Source organism: Halichoerus grypus, chromosome 10 (assembly GCF_964656455.1).
Source record: "Halichoerus grypus chromosome 10, mHalGry1.hap1.1, whole genome shotgun sequence".
Classification (NCBI taxonomy): Eukaryota; Metazoa; Chordata; class Mammalia; order Carnivora; family Phocidae; genus Halichoerus; species Halichoerus grypus.
The window spans coordinates 22,783,242-22,801,337 of record NC_135721.1 but is presented as its reverse complement, the minus strand read 5'-3'; the positions used below and the strand labels follow the sequence as shown (position 1 = coordinate 22,801,337).

General features: G+C 38.8%; 1 protein-coding gene across 1 annotated transcript in view; it reads right to left on the bottom strand.

Moving 5' to 3' along the window:
- Nucleotides 1-3,383: 3,383 nt before the first annotated feature.
- WDR43 (WD repeat domain 43) overlaps nt 3,384-18,096 on the bottom strand; it is a 48,293-nt gene continuing 33,580 nt past the window's right edge. The window contains exons 12-18 of the mRNA XM_036113248.2: nt 13,066-13,152; nt 12,253-12,284; nt 10,767-10,830; nt 8,024-8,137; nt 7,428-7,497; nt 5,118-5,167; nt 3,384-5,013 (exon numbers count right to left, since the gene is read on the bottom strand). Of these exons, the coding sequence (XP_035969141.1) occupies nt 4,822-5,013; nt 5,118-5,167; nt 7,428-7,497; nt 8,024-8,137; nt 10,767-10,830; nt 12,253-12,284; nt 13,066-13,152 (609 nt within the window). The 3' untranslated portion in view covers nt 3,384-4,821. The remainder of the gene's footprint in view (nt 5,014-5,117; nt 5,168-7,427; nt 7,498-8,023; nt 8,138-10,766; nt 10,831-12,252; nt 12,285-13,065; nt 13,153-18,096) is intronic.

The following is an 18,096-nucleotide window of genomic DNA, read 5'->3' as shown; positions in this document are numbered from 1 at the left end:
AAAGCCAGTTTACTCTGTCGCCTCCCTGTGCAGAAAGAAGACATGTCACCACCCAACATGAACACTCTGCTCCACTTGAGAGGTAGACTTCTCACTGTAAATACCATCCAAATACCAATTTTTCTTAGAAGCCTGGTTAATGATTTCACTCTGTGAAAATGCAGCGACTCTAAGGACAAAGATAGAACTAGGTTTCTGAACCTGCGAAGCTTTGGCCCAGTTTCGGAGCATTGTGACCACACCAGGCCAGCTAAGGCAGTAGCCAAATGGCCTCAGACTTCAGGGATTGCACTGCCAGGCCATCATGCCCCTTCCCCTCTTTCTAACTAGAAAACACACTGTGGTGGGGCCGAGGGTAGAACCGAATGCTTTCATACCTACTTACTTCTTCAGGAAATCCTTTATTTAACTTCAGCAGCCAGTAGGTAGAGTTCTTTCCTCCCCCTTTGAGCCATTATTACCTGCAAACAATATGCCAGGCAATTTTTAAAGTGGTGATTTTCAACTTTTGGGTTTCTTTTTTTTTTTTTTTAAGATTTTGTCAGAGAGAGAGCACAAGCAGGGAGAGGTACGGGCCGAGGGAGGAGCAGACTCCCTGCTGAGCAAGGAGCCCGATGTGGGACTCGATCCCAGGACCCTGGGATCATGACCTGTGCCGAAGGCAGACGCTTAACCGACTGAGCCACCCGGGTACCTCAACTTTTGGGTTTTTCATTTGACGTTCCTCACCACCTCAAGTGCATTTATAATTGCCCTGTTCCTCTCAGAATGACCTTCCTATTAAAAATCATCCACATATTTATGACAATCCATCAGAGTACTGCCAAGTACAGCCCATCTGGTTTTCTCACGGCAAGTCAGCCAGCACTGTGCATGAGTGAACCCTACCTATCCGGTGCCTCTGCCAGACTGCATTTCCTGTCTGAATGATGCCTGCTCATCTGTCCACATTCCTGTGACCTCTCGTTCTGCATCTTCCGATCCAGTATACAATTTGGACACATAATGGGTCAGCACAAGGGACAGTGCTGAGGGGCCATAAAGGTGAAGACCACAACATTGGATTAAAAAAACAAATTGTATGCCCGAGTTGCCTTCAAAGAAGGGATCCACAAACGGTCATACAAAGGGCGGACATCATAACCACTGCGGCCTGGGAGGACTCACCAAGAACATCACTTAAGAGTTGAAAGAAATCAGGGCTAAAGGTTGTCATGAATTCAGATTTGAAGAGAATGAAGAGTTAAATAAACGTTAACCCTTCCTACGTTACGGACGCTCTCTTGGATGGGTCCCTTGGGGTTTCTCTTCTCTTACTCTGATGTTGGAGCACCAGGCCTGGGTGCTCTTCCTACGTACCTTCACTCCATGGGAAGCTCATCCAGTCTGTGGCTTTACTGTCACATACATGTCAATACCAAATCTCCGCCTCCCTTTTGACCTTTCCCCAAGTCAGCTGGGTATGTATTCACATTCCTAATTAGGTATCTGTAACTCAACATGTCTAAAACTCAATTCCTGATCTACTTTTCTAAAACCTGCTCCACCCACAGCATCATCCAGGTGCTCTACGGAAAAAACACCTGGGAGTCTTCCCTGACTCCTCTGCCTCCCTCATAAGAAATCCCATTAGCTCTAACTTTAAAACAATCCAGAAACCAACCAAACTCCATGACCACCACCCTAGCCTAAGTCACCATCATCTCTCATTTGGATTACTGCAAAAGTTTCCTACTGGCTTCTGTTAGGATGCAGTCCTTCAATTTCTCAACATAGCACCAGGGTGATACAAAATCCTCAACACAGAAGCCAGAGCAGAGCACCCCTCTGCTCAAACACTGCAAGTGTTTCACTGAGAGCATGACCAGTCCCTACAGTGGCCTGAAAGGCCTTATGCAACCTGACTGCTCATTATCTCTCCACTAACCTCTTGATGCACTCTCCCTTTCTCCCTCCATTCCAGTCTCACTGAAATCTCTCTGTAACACAATCACAGGCATGTGCTAGCCACAGGGCCTTTGCTGTTTCCTCACTCAGAACACTCTTCCCCAGATACCCACTTGCTAACTCCCTCACCCCTCCTAGTCTGCTAAGTCTCACCTTCTCAATAAACCCTAACCTGGTCGTGTATTTAATTCTGCAACCTACACCCCCCCTGCACCCAGACTCCCCATTTCCTTACTCCACTTTTTCTCCCCAGAAGTTACCACCCTCTAACATACTACATTGAATTTACTTACTCTTGATACAGTATTTTTTGCCTAGATCTCTCTGGTAGAATGTCAGCTCCTCAGGACAGAATCAGTGATGCATACCAAGCAACCACATAATCCCTGGCACAGAGTTGGCAATCAATAAATATTTGTTAAATGAACGAAGGTACAATGCTAAGAGTTAACTTCCACAGGAAACAGCCTTATATAGCATCAATATACCCAGTGTTCTCACTACCAAGATCCTGTTTCTGACCCTCAAACATCCCTCTGCACTAAAACTTCAGAAGTCCCAAACCTAAAAGCTGGACATCTACTTATGTCAAAACATACTTATACTCTATATTCATCTATACCCAAAGAACTACTTTTTACAAATTAATCTCAAATATCAGTTACCTATTTAGTATTCTTGCCAAAAAACATTTAAGCCAGAATCTAAGCATAAGGAAACAGACAAATCCAGGTTATAAAACATTCTCTAACACAGCTTAATTTATGTGGAATCATTTGAGCATCAAAATCATTAAACACAAACACACAAGGGAGAATTCTGGATTAATAGAGCAATCACACACACACACACACACACACACACAAATAGAGCAATAACAACCAAATACAATGTGTAATCCTTGGTGATGATGGAAGGTTAACTTTTCAAAATCAAAGGTTGGGAAGAAAATTATCTCAGAAAAGATGACCCTACCCACAGAAAATGTTGCCTGGATTAGGAATGGAACAACATAGTGAAAAATACCCTGAAACCAGAAATGTCTTTGGGACAAGCCTAATTAAGCCCTGGATTTGTCTAACCCCCAAAATAATGAGTAAGCAATCACTACACACCGTACTCGACTCCTTCAGGGAGAGTCACGTGCAGGGAAAGGAGACTCACAGACCACAAAGCAGGACCCAGTGGATGAGCACCTCCATCCTGGCGATGCCGCTGCAGCCTCAGGCTATGGAAGCATCACCCAGCCAAGCGGGGCTGCATCTAAATTCAAAGTTCTTGGTTCTTTCATTTCATTACAAATTCTAGGTTTTCCAACAAACCCAGAGAGCGTGCTTACCTTTTAATGCTAGTGGAGTAAGATCACTTTCTTGAAACCTGCACACAAGCCAAACGTGGCTGTATTCCTCTACATATACCACAAGACAAGCACCGGGTAAAGATGAATATTTATTCACTTTACAAAGAGAATGGTATTAAATTGCCATAAACAGTTCCATTTATAGACAAATATAACTGTACATTACACCAGTAGCGGCTCAAACTTGTTTTCCCAAGATGCTTGTGTGGCTCCAGCTCTATGAGTTGAGCACAGAAATCTCTGTTCTGCCATTAAAGTTAAAAAGTCCCTCAGAGATAATGGTTTTGTGTTCTACATATTCACAGGTGGTAAAAATAAACCCATCTCCCCAGCCCTCCCTTAGAGTTGAGCTTCCATCTGCATTGTTCCCTAGAGAGCACTACACAAATACTGGCTCATTCTTTTAATTTAAAAAAAAAAAATTACTGGTAATTTGAAAAGGCTTTTGTAGCACACCAAAATACTTATTTATACATACATAAAAAATCTTGAGTCAGATTTATTATTTTAAAGGTAAACAGATACCCTAACACTGCCAAGAGTGGGTAATGAAAAGGAAGGAAAACATTAAATTACTGAATTATAAAAATATTTTCTTTGGAAAAAAATTCCAACAAGGTTATCATTAATATCTAAAACCAAAGAGAAAAAATAAACAGTTGTTCTTTGATCCATTAGTAATTTAAATAAAAATGAAAACCTCTTCAAAAGCAGCTATAACTGAATTTTTTAAAAAGTTGCAGATAATGAGTACTTCTAAATCTATACACTGATGATTCTTTACAGGCAACTTGCAGTCAAGAAAAATCCTTAATATGGCTAATTCTTTAGTTTTTTAATTACCATAATTTTTTGTGTTTTAAAAAAATATTCCACATGACAGCTTAAAAAATAAGTGGCTGTTTGGGGGAAGCACTCCAAATACTCAACCTGACTCAAATCAGATCACCACCATTAATAGACAAGCTAGGGATACTGATACTTAAAAGTTTTTAAATCCCAACTGTTTTTGCTCCGAATCTTTAGTTATCCCTTCATATTTTATGAAAATGTACCAAATTAAAAATTGTTTTCACTAGTGCCGCTTTGTATCTGGATCTGATGAAAGATACCAACCTGAGATAAGAGCTGACTCCTTCACAAAAGTCCAGTTTTTAAAACCCTACATGGGAAATGTCTGTGTCTTCACTTATGTCAATTCTTGCTATAACCAACCATACTGGGATATTATATTATAAAAATATACCATATATTGGACACTCATGTCAGTACATTGCAGAAAAGGTGTCTATTTGCTGTGTAAAGTTTATTAACATTTGAAGGAAACACTCTTATATACACAGTGAAGTCTGGGGTGCTCAGGACAGCGAGACGGCATGGGAACCACCATGAGGAATCTGGAAATGTGCAACGGTCCTTGGCGCCTGTCCCAGAGACAACCCTTCCCAGGAGAACTCGGCAGCATTGGGGAAGGTGCACCGGAGGTGACAGCTCCATCGGCTTGTTCTCCATCCTCATTCTTCTTCACTTTCATTTTCAGGATCTAAGTCAGAATCTCCATTTAATTCTTTCTCACTGGCTACATCCCTGTCCTCCTCCCCATTCTCTTCATCTTTTTCTTCAGCATCTTCCTCCTCCTCATCGTTCTCATCAACATCCTCATCTTTTTCACTTTCTTTCTCTTCCTCATCTTCATCCCAGTTATCCTGGTGGAAATAGATGAAGCACAGAAAGCATTCATGAAGGCCTTGTTCGTACAGAGCGCAAGGGTGTAAAGGCAGATTTATGCACCAGGAAACAAGGTACTCACATCAGAGTCCTTCTCTGCAATTTCGTCATCTGATTCCTCTTCAGAAGATTCTGCAAGGGGAAAAACGCAGCCTTAAGTTGGTGATCAACAAGCAGAGGGCAGAGCCCTATCAACTAAACAGAGTCCGATTCCTGAATTTACTTTTAGAAATACTACATTCAGCTACCATCCATCTAAGCAGTAACATTAATATTCTTATCTGCATAAAAGTCCATTTATCAAGATCTCACTGAGTAGGACAAGTACCAAAACCCTAACAAAATCCATCTTAAAAAACTAAGCCGTGGATGTGGAGAAAAGGAAACCCTCATGGTACTGTTGGTAGAAATGTAAATTGGTGCCGTCATTATTCAAAACAGTATGGAGGCTCCCTAAGAAATTAAAAACTAAAAATAAAGCTACCAGATGATCCACCAATTCCACTGCTGGGTGTATGTCAAAGGAAACGAAATCAGGATCTAAGAGATACCTGCACCCCCATGTTCACTGCAGCATTATTTACAACAGCCAAGACATGGGAACAACCTGAGAGTCCATCGATGGACTGGATGGATGGTTAAAGAAAATGTGATATACATTCAGCCATTAAATTCCATTTAGCTATTTAAAAAAAGGAAACCCTCCCATTTGTGACAAATGGATGGGCCGGGAGGGCACTGTACCAGGTGCAGTAAGGCTGACAGAGAACGGTAAATACTGTATGATCTTACTTAGATGTGCAATCTAAAACACCAAACCAATAGACACAGAGAAAGACTGGTGGCTGCCAGAGGTGTGGAGGATGGGGGGAATGAGTGAAAATCAAAAGGTACAAACTTCCAATTATAAGAGAAGTCAGTCCTGGGGATATAACGTACAGCATGGTGACCACACTTAACAATATCGTACTGTGTATCTGAAAGCTGTTAAGAGAGTAAAAAGTTCTCAGCATAAGAAAATAAAAACTCCAACTATGTGTGGTGATAGATGTAAATTAAACATATAATGGTGATCATTTCACAATATATACATAGATTATCAAATCATTATGTTGTACACCTAAAAAAAATGTTATATGTAACTGTATCTCAGTAAAACTGGAAAAAAAAAAAAAAGTCTAAGTAATTAATTCAGGTATGCTTTTATGTCCTTCAGCTATGTTTTATTATTTTCTCTATAAAGGTTTTATTATCTAGGTACTTCATAATTTTGACTGCTGCTGTGAATGCAATCTTTTTTCCTAATACATTTTCTGACTGGGAAATACATTAATAGACATACAATACATTGCTGAGACCATCATGCAATTGATTCCTTTCTGCTGATCTTGGGTGTCCAATAAACTTGCTTACTTCCCTATCTCATTAATGATGGTATATTTTAAATTCTGCTGCATTTTCTAAGTTGAGAAGGATAACAACTGCCAGCCAAGTCCAATGCTCTAGAATTCACTTCTTTCATACAATACTAGGCAAGATATCCAGAAGAAATAAAAGGTACATTATTGTCTAGTTCCTGACTTTATGGGAATGCTTCTCAACTTTGTCTGATAGAGATTAGGGAAATTCCTTTAAATTCGTAGATTGCTCAGATTATCACTGAGATGAAGACTGAATTTTACTGAATTCTTTTTCTCCATCATTAATACATGTTGTTCCCTGTTATTCTGTTAATGTGGTAACTACGTTAAATAGATCTCGATGCTAAATGGCCTTACAATCTTTAAATAAATTCTACTTGGTAATGACATACTATCTTAAGTACTTCTGTAATCAATTTGCTACTCAAGATATTTAAAGACATTCTAAAATGTTTTAACTCTCCTTACCTGGTTTTGACTCACAAAATGCCTAAATTGTTATATATGACAAAAATGACTTGTTCCTTGGAAAGATTGATAAAATTCACCTATAAAAACTCTGTGCCTGGCATCTTTGAGCAAAAGTTTTGATTAAATCAATTCAAGGCCACTGGCTTAGTCAAGGTCTCTATTTCTATTTTTAAGTCACTTTTGTCATTAATGTTTCCTAAGAAATTACCTCTTATCATCTAGGGTTTTAATGTGCTGGCATAAGTTTATTCATAGTGTTCTCCTACACTTAAATTTATCTTCCATACCCAGTGCCCTTTCTCGTTTTACTATACAGTATTTGCACCTTTTCTTTTCTTATTGGATGGTATTTTTGCCACAGGCTTGCCCATTTTATTAGAAAATCTGGTGTGCCATAGTATGATCTTACTCACAGTCATGTTCTACAAAATAAGGTAACAGAACTCAATGTTAAAAAACGAATGTTCCGATTCTAGATCTACAGTACCCTCAAGCCTTACCTTCCTCATACACCAATTTTGCCTTTTGTGCAGGACAAGTCATTCCCTTTGTTTTTTCTGACGCTGTAACCTGAAAGATAATCAAGTACTATTATGAAGTAGAGTACAAGGTTATCACAAGCATAGCAGTCACCACCACACCCCACCTTCCCCAACAGTAAACTTGCCCTCAACCAGTATGACGATGACCTTAATAAATGCAGATCAATACAGGGCAAAAAACAAACTTGTTAAATACAAGAATAAAGAATTACTCTGTAAAAGTTGAATACCTTTTAGGGTGATCAGAACTTACTTCTGTGCCAAAACTGTAACTGTATATAAATACCCTGTAACTTGCTGTTCATAGTAGCATAACCATCCTAACTATATTAACAACTGACATAGGACAGTGAGAACCTTTGAGGAAAAGCTGAATCCAGCACAAGTAAGTTTACCAACTGTCAAATACGTAACATTTCCAAAGTTAAAGACTGGATCCTGATTTATCAATTTCTTGCTGAAACATGGGGCTTTCGATGTTCAGGTAAACGATCCTTTTCCTCTCTATTCCTATCGCATCTAAAGTTTAGCACAAAACAATCTGATTTACTCACTTGAGTGATTAGAAGAATAAGCTTTCCATGAAGGTGGGAGAGTTTCTGAAAAGTTTTTACTCTGCTTTCCATTAACTGGTATAGTGTTCCCAGCTGGGGTACCAGATCAGGCAACTAGGGGGAAAAAGATGATCATATTCATACTATCATGACAAAGTATAGATAACAAACATACAGATCATGCTCGGAAACACCCAGTATTCAGCCACTGCACCAGAAGCATCTGCTTACACCTCCTGCGGCAGTGGCTGCTTGGGACACAGCCTGGCAACGTCGCAAATTTTCACAGGCCGGCCTTTAATGTCCTAATGGCAAAAAAATAGTGTGTTTTTTAAAATAATAATACAGAGGGATGCCTGGGTGGCTCAGTCAGTTAAGTGTCTGACTCTTGATCTCAGGTCATGTCTTGATCTCAGGGTGGTGAGTTCAAGGCCCAAGATGGGCTCCACGCTGAGTGTGGAGCCTACTAAAAAAATAAATTAAAAAGTAATTTAAAAAATTTAAAAATAAAATAGAGAGGTCAATATAACTGAAACATTAAATAAAAAATACCCCCACCACGTATCTCCACGCTAAAGAGGGCTTTCCTCTGAAACTTACTCTCTGATTATATCACATTATCTACCTATACCATAAGCAAGCTAAAGGAAGCTTTTCACAGCTTCCAGAGACAGCACAACAGAGCGATAGAGTACAAAGCTGACCTTACAGTATTTCAAACATACTCCCCGTTAAAGAATCCTCTGAACCATGCTTAAGGAATTAAAGCATGAAATCTGTCCCTCCAGGGGAACAAAAAAAAAAGAACCCCACTCTTTGCCATTTAATTAGCCTTTACTTGCCCTCCTCTCACTGACGATTTAGCATTAAGAGTTTCATTCAAATGTTAAACTTTAAACAGCAAACAGACACAAAAATGAATAAAACAAAGTTTAACGTGATCACATTCCAGTGGCCATCATCTCTTTTTTATCTGTCCCTATGCCCACAACAAGCTCCAGAACAGGGAGATCAGGGTATCTTGTCCATTCCTTAAGCTGCATGCCTAGCACAGTCCCTCAGCTTAGAGAAGATAAGGACATCTGGTAAGGAGGAGGAAGCGAAGGAAAGGTGGAAGGAAAAGCACTGTTCTGTGAGAACAGAATTCCCATAGGCAGGGGAGCCCTCTCCACACCGTGCTTCTCTGGTCTGTTTTGCCACGACTGTGACCGTCACAAGACTACTACTCCAGCAGTTCACCCTTGACTCCAGAAGGGATTTCTCTACAAGGCCTCCTAGGGCTCTTCTCACTTCTAAGCAAATGAATGAGGTTATAAAATAAGTGCTGTCCTGTTCACCCCAAGTCCGGATGCTTGTGGGAATCTTCCCGTGCCCATCACCCGCCACTCCACCACTCCACTCACCACTGCCCTCAACTCATCCCAAGATTCCGCAAGCTGGGAAACCCCAAAGCCATTCTCACTGTTCTTATACCTCCCCCCATTCTAACATCCTGGCAGAATTCTCCCCAGACACATAAAGAACAAACTCCTGGCTTCAAAGCAGGTTATCCACTTGTTTTCCCTATTTCAAACTACTGAAGGCAAAAGAGCCTGAGACAGAACAAGGACAGTGACCAGGCGGAGTTGGGTGAAACTGTGTTAAGAAAGAAGAGCAGGGGGTGGGAGGATGGGTTAGCCTGGTGATGGGTATTGAGGAGGGCACGTTCTGCATGGAGCACTGGGTGTTATGCACAAACAATGAATCATGGAACACTATATCTAAAACTAATGATGTAATGTATGGGGATTAACATAACAATAAAAAGATTAAAAAAAAAAGAAAGAAGAGCAATTAAGAACTTTCTTCAACTATCCACTATAACCTATTAAGAAAATCTATTATAAGGTGCTAGATATTAAAATTAAAGAAAAAGCAAAAAGTGAATTGTATAATTTTATTTCCAGAAACTTAAAATATAACTGATTTGGGGCGCCTAGATGGCTCGGTCGGTTAAGCAGCTGCCTTCAGCTCAGGCCATGATCCCAGGGTCCTGGGATCTAGCCCCACATTGCTCAGCGGAGAGCCTGCTTCTCCCTCTCCCTCTGCCTGCCGCACTGCCTACTTGTGCTAGCAATCTGTCAAATAAATAAATAAAATCTTGAAAAATATATATACACACACACATATATATAACTGATTTAATAAGCAAAGAACCCAATTTATATTATGAAATGTATGTAAATATGTGTATTATAAAACTGTGTTTTCTGGTATTGATTAAAACTTGTTTCCTCCCTTCCATTTGTGATAGATAACCAAGACCTGACAGCAGCCCCACAAAATGACAGCTATTAAATATTCAACTTCATTTTTACCACAAGCTATCTTCTATTGTCCTGGGACAAGGTAGAACAACGGAGAGATACATATATTGTAAAAATAATTTTGCTAAACAGGTTATATATATACATAAAAAAAACATCTAAAGGCTAATTTATCAGTATGTTACTTTTCTCCTTTCTGTATTTCTCAAAGTTCTCTATAGAATATATATTACTTTTAAAAATCCAGGGCAAAGAAAAGGCCAATTTACAAAAGCCAACAACGATGACATTATTACAATTCACCTGGGGTAAAATAAAATCTTTAAAAGCAGCAGCTGATGGTTGAAGGGCAGGTGGAGGGAGGATGTTTCATTAACATTATCAGTTTATATCCTTATCAAAGCCAAACTATGCAGCAACTATAGCTGAAGACTTACTGTGGATAGGTAAGATGCATGGACCGTTAACACACATTTTAGCCACTGAACCATTAAAACAGCACTGAAAAAAAAAGAAAAATCCAAGTAAACGAATATTCACGAATTCAAAATTAAATACAATGGAGTTATAATATTAGGAAAACTCAGGCCAAGTAAAGATCTATAAATTGTGCCCTGTGAAAAACAACACTACTAAATAAACCACTGACTTTGATGATGTTCTCATCCCTTCACGAGTCTGAGATCTGTGAAACAGACTTATCTCTTGGGAAGGAGAGGAGAATAACATGGACTGAACAGGACAAAACTCTCTTCCTCTAAAACAATTCAAGAATAAAACCCATGCTTTACTTCGTAATTAACTGATCCCAAGGCAGTAAACTGGGCTCAACTGACTTCACATTTTTACACCCACCATCTACTCATCATCAGGTACAAACAGCATAAGATTTCTATGCCACATTAAAAGGCAAATATAGACCAAAAATGTGTAAAAGCTGGGCCTAATCAATGAATTATTTTTTCTTTGTGAGCTCCAAACACAAATGGAGTCTATCAGGGGAAAAAACTTAAAAGAAAAAGGGCGCCTGGGTGGCTCACAGTTGGTTAAGCGTCTGCCTTCGGCTCAGGTCATGATCTCAGGGTCCTGGGTTCGAGTCCCACATCGGGCTCCTTGATCAACGGGGAGCCTGCTTCTCCCTCTTCCCCTCCCCACCACTTGTGCTCTCTCTCTCTCAAATGCATAAATAAAATCTTTTAATTTTTTTTTTCTTTTTTTTAAGAAAAGAAAAATTGCAGGGGCGCCTGGGTGGCTCAGTTGGTTAAGCATCTGCCTTTGGCTCAGGTCATGATCCCAGCGTCCTGGGATCGCCCCCACGCTGGGCTCCCTGCTCAGCAGGGGGTCTGCTTCTCCCTCTCCCTGACACCACCCTGCCCTGCTCATGCTCTCTCGCTATCCTCTCAAATAAATAACATCTTTCAAAAAAAACCAAAACTATATACTGTAGCGCTGGTAATACTATACTGTCAGCTTAGGATCTTTGCAATACCAACTCCCTATCTGAATACTTTAATCATCAAATTACTAACAAAAAAGACCCACAAAATTCAGTCCTACAAAATACTTCCTTACAGTGTCTTAGCGACTATCAGAGGTTGGGGGAGTTCTACAAAAGGCAATTTTACATCTGATTAGGACTAAATCGTTACTAATTCATTACATGACCTGATAATGAAGCTGGAAAAACTACACAGGAGTTTCCTAAAAGAAAGGAAAAAACTGTACTAAAATCTTAGGAATAAGAGTCACTCAACTTACAGTAAGTGGGAAGAGCAGTATCTGACCCTTACAGGCACAGTCTTACCACTTAGAGCGTGGAGCTGCCGACTATGTAATTTCATGCTGTCAGAAACTGCTGTTTTTAAGAATCACCTCTAAAATATTGATAAAATCAAAGCAATTTAAGTCGCCTAAATATCTTACCTATTAGGATGTCCCTGCAATCTCTTTGTAAGCTGAGGGAGAGAAAAACAGTATTAGCAACCACACTTCAGAGGCAGCCCATGTGCACCAATTCCCACGATACAAAGAAAATATAGAAAAGACTATTAAGGGGGCACCTGGGGGGGCTCAGGTGGTTAAGCACCCAACTCTTGATTTCAGCGCAGGTCATAATCTCAGGGTCGTCAAATCAAGCCCCAAATTAGGGCTCTGCGCTGGGTAGGGAAACCTGCTTAAGATTCTCTCTCTGTCCCTCTGCCCCTATCCCCAAAAAAGACTTAGGAAATCACTACTCCTAAAGGATTCCTAAATTTCCTAATTCCTGAATGTTCAACCAGTATAACATAATCTAGGAACACATTCCCACAGTAAGAGTAATTACCTGATAAAAATCTAGGCCACAATTTACATGAATGAAAATTCAGAAGAGACAAATCCAGGGACAGAATATAATCTGTGGTTGCCAGAATCTGGGGGTAAGGGAGAATGGGGAATGGCTCAGTGGTACATGATTTATTTACTTATTTATTTTTTTGGCGTGACAACTGCACAGCCTGTGAATATACGAAAAAATACTTAATTATACGTATTAAATAAGAGTGTATTTTATGGTACGTGAATTATCTCAATAAAAAAATACATTAAAAAATGTGGACTAGGTAAATTTTGAGTAGATCTATTATCTACTCTAAATACCCTGCTTGCTTACATACTGTAATTCCATTTCTCTAAACACTAGATTTTCTCTTTAACTCACAGTGTTAGGACCTTAAAATGAAAAAAATACTCAGTTACCTCTTGCAACAATGGAATAACAGCATGCAGGGGCATCCTTAACACAGTCCTCTTAATTAGGTTTAAATTCCTAGTTTGAAGTACTTTCTGTGAGAAAATAAAAGAAACATGAAGATAAGCATATGCAGAAGCTAAGGACACTACAGGAAAAACAGTAAAAATGATTTTTTTCTTTTTTCTTTAAAATCAATTCAGTCAACATAATACTGTATTAGTTTCAGGGGGAGAATTCAGCGATTCAGCAGCTGCATATAACACCCAGTGCTCATTCCATCAAGTGCCCTCCTTAATGCCCATCACCCGATTACCTCATCCCCCCACCCACCTCCCCTCCAGAAACCCCAATTTGTTTCCTATAGTTAAGAGTCTCTTATGGTTTGCCTTCCTCTGTTTTTATCTTATTTTATTATCTTTCCCTCCCCCTTAAGTTTTGTTTCTTAAATTCCACATAGGTATTAGTAAAATCATTTGGTATTTGTCTTTCTCTGATTTATTTCACTTAGCATAATACCCTCTAGCTCCATCCACGTCACTGCAAATGGCAAGATTTCATTCTTTTTAACAGTTGAGTAATAGTCCCGTGTGCGTGTGTGTGTGTGTGTGTGTGTGTGTGTGTGCGCATCACATCTTCTTTATCCATTCATGTATCAATGGACATTTGGACTCTTTTATATTTTGGCTATTGTGGATATTGCTGCTAAAAACATTGGGGCGCCCCTTCAAATCACTAGTTTGTATCCTCTGGACAAATACCTAGTAGTGCAATTGCTGGGTCATAGGATGGTTCTATTTTTAACCTTTTGAGGAACCTCCATACTGTTTTCCAGAGTGGCTGCACCAGCTTGCATTCCCACCAACAATGTAAGAGGGTTCCCCTTTCTCTGCATCCTCGCCAACATCTGTTGTCTCCTGACTTAATTTTAGCCATTCTGACAGGTGTGAGGTGGTATCTCATTGTGGTTTTGATTTGTATTTCCCTGAGGCTGAGTGATGGTGAGCATTTTTTCATGTGTCCGTTTTAAAAACCAAACAATAAACTACCAACTGAATTTTAGTGAATGAAGGTTGGAGGGACTGACTGGAGAATGTTAATGTCTTTGGCTATCAGGAAAGTATAATCTTCACAGGAATTAGGACATTTACTTTGATATATGGGTTTCTTACCTACAGATTCTAAAATTTATGAACAAATTTTTATATAAAGCAGAACACCTCTTACTCACTTAAATGGACATATGCCACTTTAGAGAAGCTGTCAAACCATCATTTTATGAAATCAGAGATATATATACACATAAGGAGCAATACACACTAAAACCACACTAAGCAACAAACCTTTTAAAGTTGTCAACCTTTTGATAAAATTTTAAACCAATCAAAAGATCATATATAATGAGTGCCTGAGTCAAAATCCTGGGAGGGTACATCAACTGGAGAAACCCAGTCTCCACCGCAGGGTACAGAAAAGGAGAGAGAGATTAGTCCTAATCTGGCAGGCCTTTCAATGTCTCCAAATCCCAGAGGCTTCATCCATAGGAAAGGATGGGAAATACAAGGCTTTTCCCCCCTTCCTCTTGAATACTTCTATATATTTATTCTTTCCAAAGGGCTTAACTCCCAGAGGAACTTCCCTGATGACGGGTGCATGCTGTTTTGGTGGTGGTTGGTACTATAAAGGTCATGCTTAAGATATAAAGAGCAGAAGTACCAAAGGGGAAAATATAGAAAATTGGTTTACAACCTATTTTAACAGTATCCTTTCAGAATGCCCTATGAATTTTATTTGCTTATAAAAGTATCTTTACACCAAGCCCTTCTAAAAAAATCCATCAAGAACTGTATAAAAACTACCACGGGCATAACTGCATAGTTTCTCATACAAAAGAAAACTTTTTATACACTATCACTGAAAAAGTGAGGGGTGGACTGTCCTTATTTAATAGTCCAAATTAACCTAAATTTATATTTTCAAATAATCAGAATATAAGATTCAAAGCAAAATATGTTGATTAGAACTTCCACAGTAATTCAGAAGGTGTGTGATGATACTGAACATTCCTCAAATCACATTTATTATAACTATCAGTTATCACAAAGTTCCAACAATGTACAGGTTAGAGGGAACAATCTGCCTGAACTAGTCTATAAATTACTGTTTGAGTTAAGACATGCTCTTGTTAAGGTCCTCAATTTTCAAAGGATGTCCACCAAACCATCAGGTTTCACTGTCTTAACTGGCCAAGTACGGTAGTAGCCCCTCAGGTCAAGGAATACTAACTTGAACCTGCTGTTGCACATTATTTATACCAAGCTTAGGAATGAGGGTTTGAAATGCCCCGGTGCTCTAAATGTAAAGTGATCATATAATTTGTCTAAACTGGGACACTTGTAACAACGACAGAAGTCACTATTATTTATTATACAGAGATAAGAGGTATAAACCAGAACTGTCAAAGGCAAACAAGAGTATCTGTGGCCTAGGGCACTTGGGTGGAGTTGGTTAAGGGTCCAACTCTGGATTTTGGCTCAGGTCATGGTCTCACAGGGTTGTGAGATCGAGCCCGGCCAGCGTTGGCTCCGCACTTGATGGGGAGCCTCCTTAAGAAAGTTCTCTCTCTCTCCCTTTCCCTCTGCCCCTCCCCATCTTCCCTCCCTCTCTCTTAAAAAAAAAAGAGAGAGAGAACCTATGGCCTAGCTATTTAGAAGTTAAATCAAACTGTAGGGCAGAAGAGTTTTTTAACAAGCTCTCAAGTAATTCTTATGCCAACTAACAACAGGCTCTATGGTAATTTTCAAATTTAAAATAAGTAAAAGTAAGTTATCCCAAAACAAAGTGAAGTGTTAATGGATACAGAAGTTAGCATTAACTTCCACTGAAAATATATTTAAAGAAACAACCCTATAAACCACAGTTGTAATTAGCAAGAAGATACTGAAGGTTTTTCTTTTACAAGTCTACTACACTATAAATGAAGCATAATAAACAGTGCACACTTAAAATATACTATTTAATCAGTCTGACATAAACATTTATCCATGAAACAAACACTGTGATAAACACTCCATCACCCTCAAGTCTCCTTGGGTCCCTTAACATTCTATCCCTCCACCCCCATCCTCAGGCAACCATTGAACTACATATTGGTCTGCATTTCCTAGAATTTTTATGTAAGTAGAATCATATAGAGCATGTACTCTTTGGCTTCTTTCTCACAGCGTTAAGTTTGAGATTCAGCCATGTTGTTGATGTATCAATAATATACTCCTTATACTGATGGATAAAGAATTTGTTTATCCATTCACATGATGAGGAACATATGGGTTCTCTCCAGGGTCCGGCTATTAAAAAAATAAAGTTGCTATGACCATTCATGTACTGGTCTTTTTATGAACATGTTTTTGACTCTCCAGGTAAATACCTAGCAGTAGAATGGCTGGGTCTTCAAGTAGATGAATCCTTAACTTTTAAGAAATTGCCAAGTTGTTTTCCCTTGTACCATTTTATATTCCCACCAGCAAGATACAAGATTCTAACTGCACCCCATTCTCACCAACAGATGGAACTGTCTTTTAAATTTTAATCAATCCATAATGGGTATGTAGTGTTAGCTCACTGTCATTTTAATTTGCATTTGTGATGATCAATGATGTATAATCCCTTACATGCACTTACTGGCCTTTGAATTCTTTTGTGATGTATCTGTTCCCACCTTTACCAATTGCTTTCTGAGTTTCATTCTTAAGAGTTTTTTATATTTTCTGGATACGAATCCTTTGTCTGATGTAGGAATTGCAAATATTCTCCCCCCTGCAGCTTGCCTTTCCACTCTCTTAACAGTGTCATTTCTTTCTCTTTTTTTTTTAAGTAATAAAAATGTATTGAGAATTCCTGGGACGGTGGTTATCACCTCCCAACCTGGAAGAGGAACCAACACTGTAATAATCACTCAGAAGTCACAAACCCTGTCATTTCAGAAAGAAAAGATTTCAACTTTCATTAAGTCCAAATGACCACTTTTTTCCTGTAGTGTGTAATGCTTTTTGTGATGCCATCTAAGAAGATTTCATCCGCTAACGTTTGCATAGACTTTATCCTGTTTTCTTCTAGAAGTTTTGTAGGTTTGGGTTTTACATTTTTCTATTTTGGGTCAACTTTTGTGAAGTAAGAGTTGAGATGCATTTTTTTCCATATGGATATGTGGTTGGTTCACGACCAACTGCTGGAAAGATTTTACTTTCTCCATTAACTCAACTAAGTACCTTTACTAAAAACCAATTGTGTGTGATCTATTAGTGGACTCTCTATTTTGATTCCTTAATCTATATTTATTTTTCACTAATATCAAACTACTTTGATTACTGTAACTTTACCTTGAAATTGAGTAGGCTAAGTCCTCCAATTTTACCTGGAGATACTACTGAAATTTAATTGGGAATGCGCTGAATACACAGATAAATACGGGGGGAATTCCTCATTTTAACAGTATTGAATCTTTCAACCCATAAAGGTGGTTTACATCACTTTATACTAAGATCTTTGTTAATTTCTCTCAATTTTGGTAATTTTCGATATAGAGGGAGAGACATCTTTTATAAATTTATCCTAACTTTCGGGTACTACTGTCAACGGCACATACAAAAATTATTTAAATAAATATTTAAAAATCTTAAAAATATCCATCTTCTGTGGGTGCCATGAATTACATACATGACTAGGCTTCTCTTCTCTTCTCTCGTAAGCTGTTTTCTCTAGAGTCAAATTTCCACCTTCCTAAAGCCACAAATTTAATGTCAAGTTTTCTATGGTAGGGATTCTTATCCTCACTTCTAGTTGTATGATGTATCTCTGACACTGCTTCCTTCCTTCCTTCTTTCTTATTGTCCTCCTACTATATTTCATATATCCTCATAAGGTAATTTTTGGGAATGGGGAAGACTATTTTTAGGAGAAAAAAAAATTTTTTTTGTCTCTTTTTTTTTTTTGTAAGAGAGTACAGAATATGAGTGCATCATCTCCCAAGTAATATACTA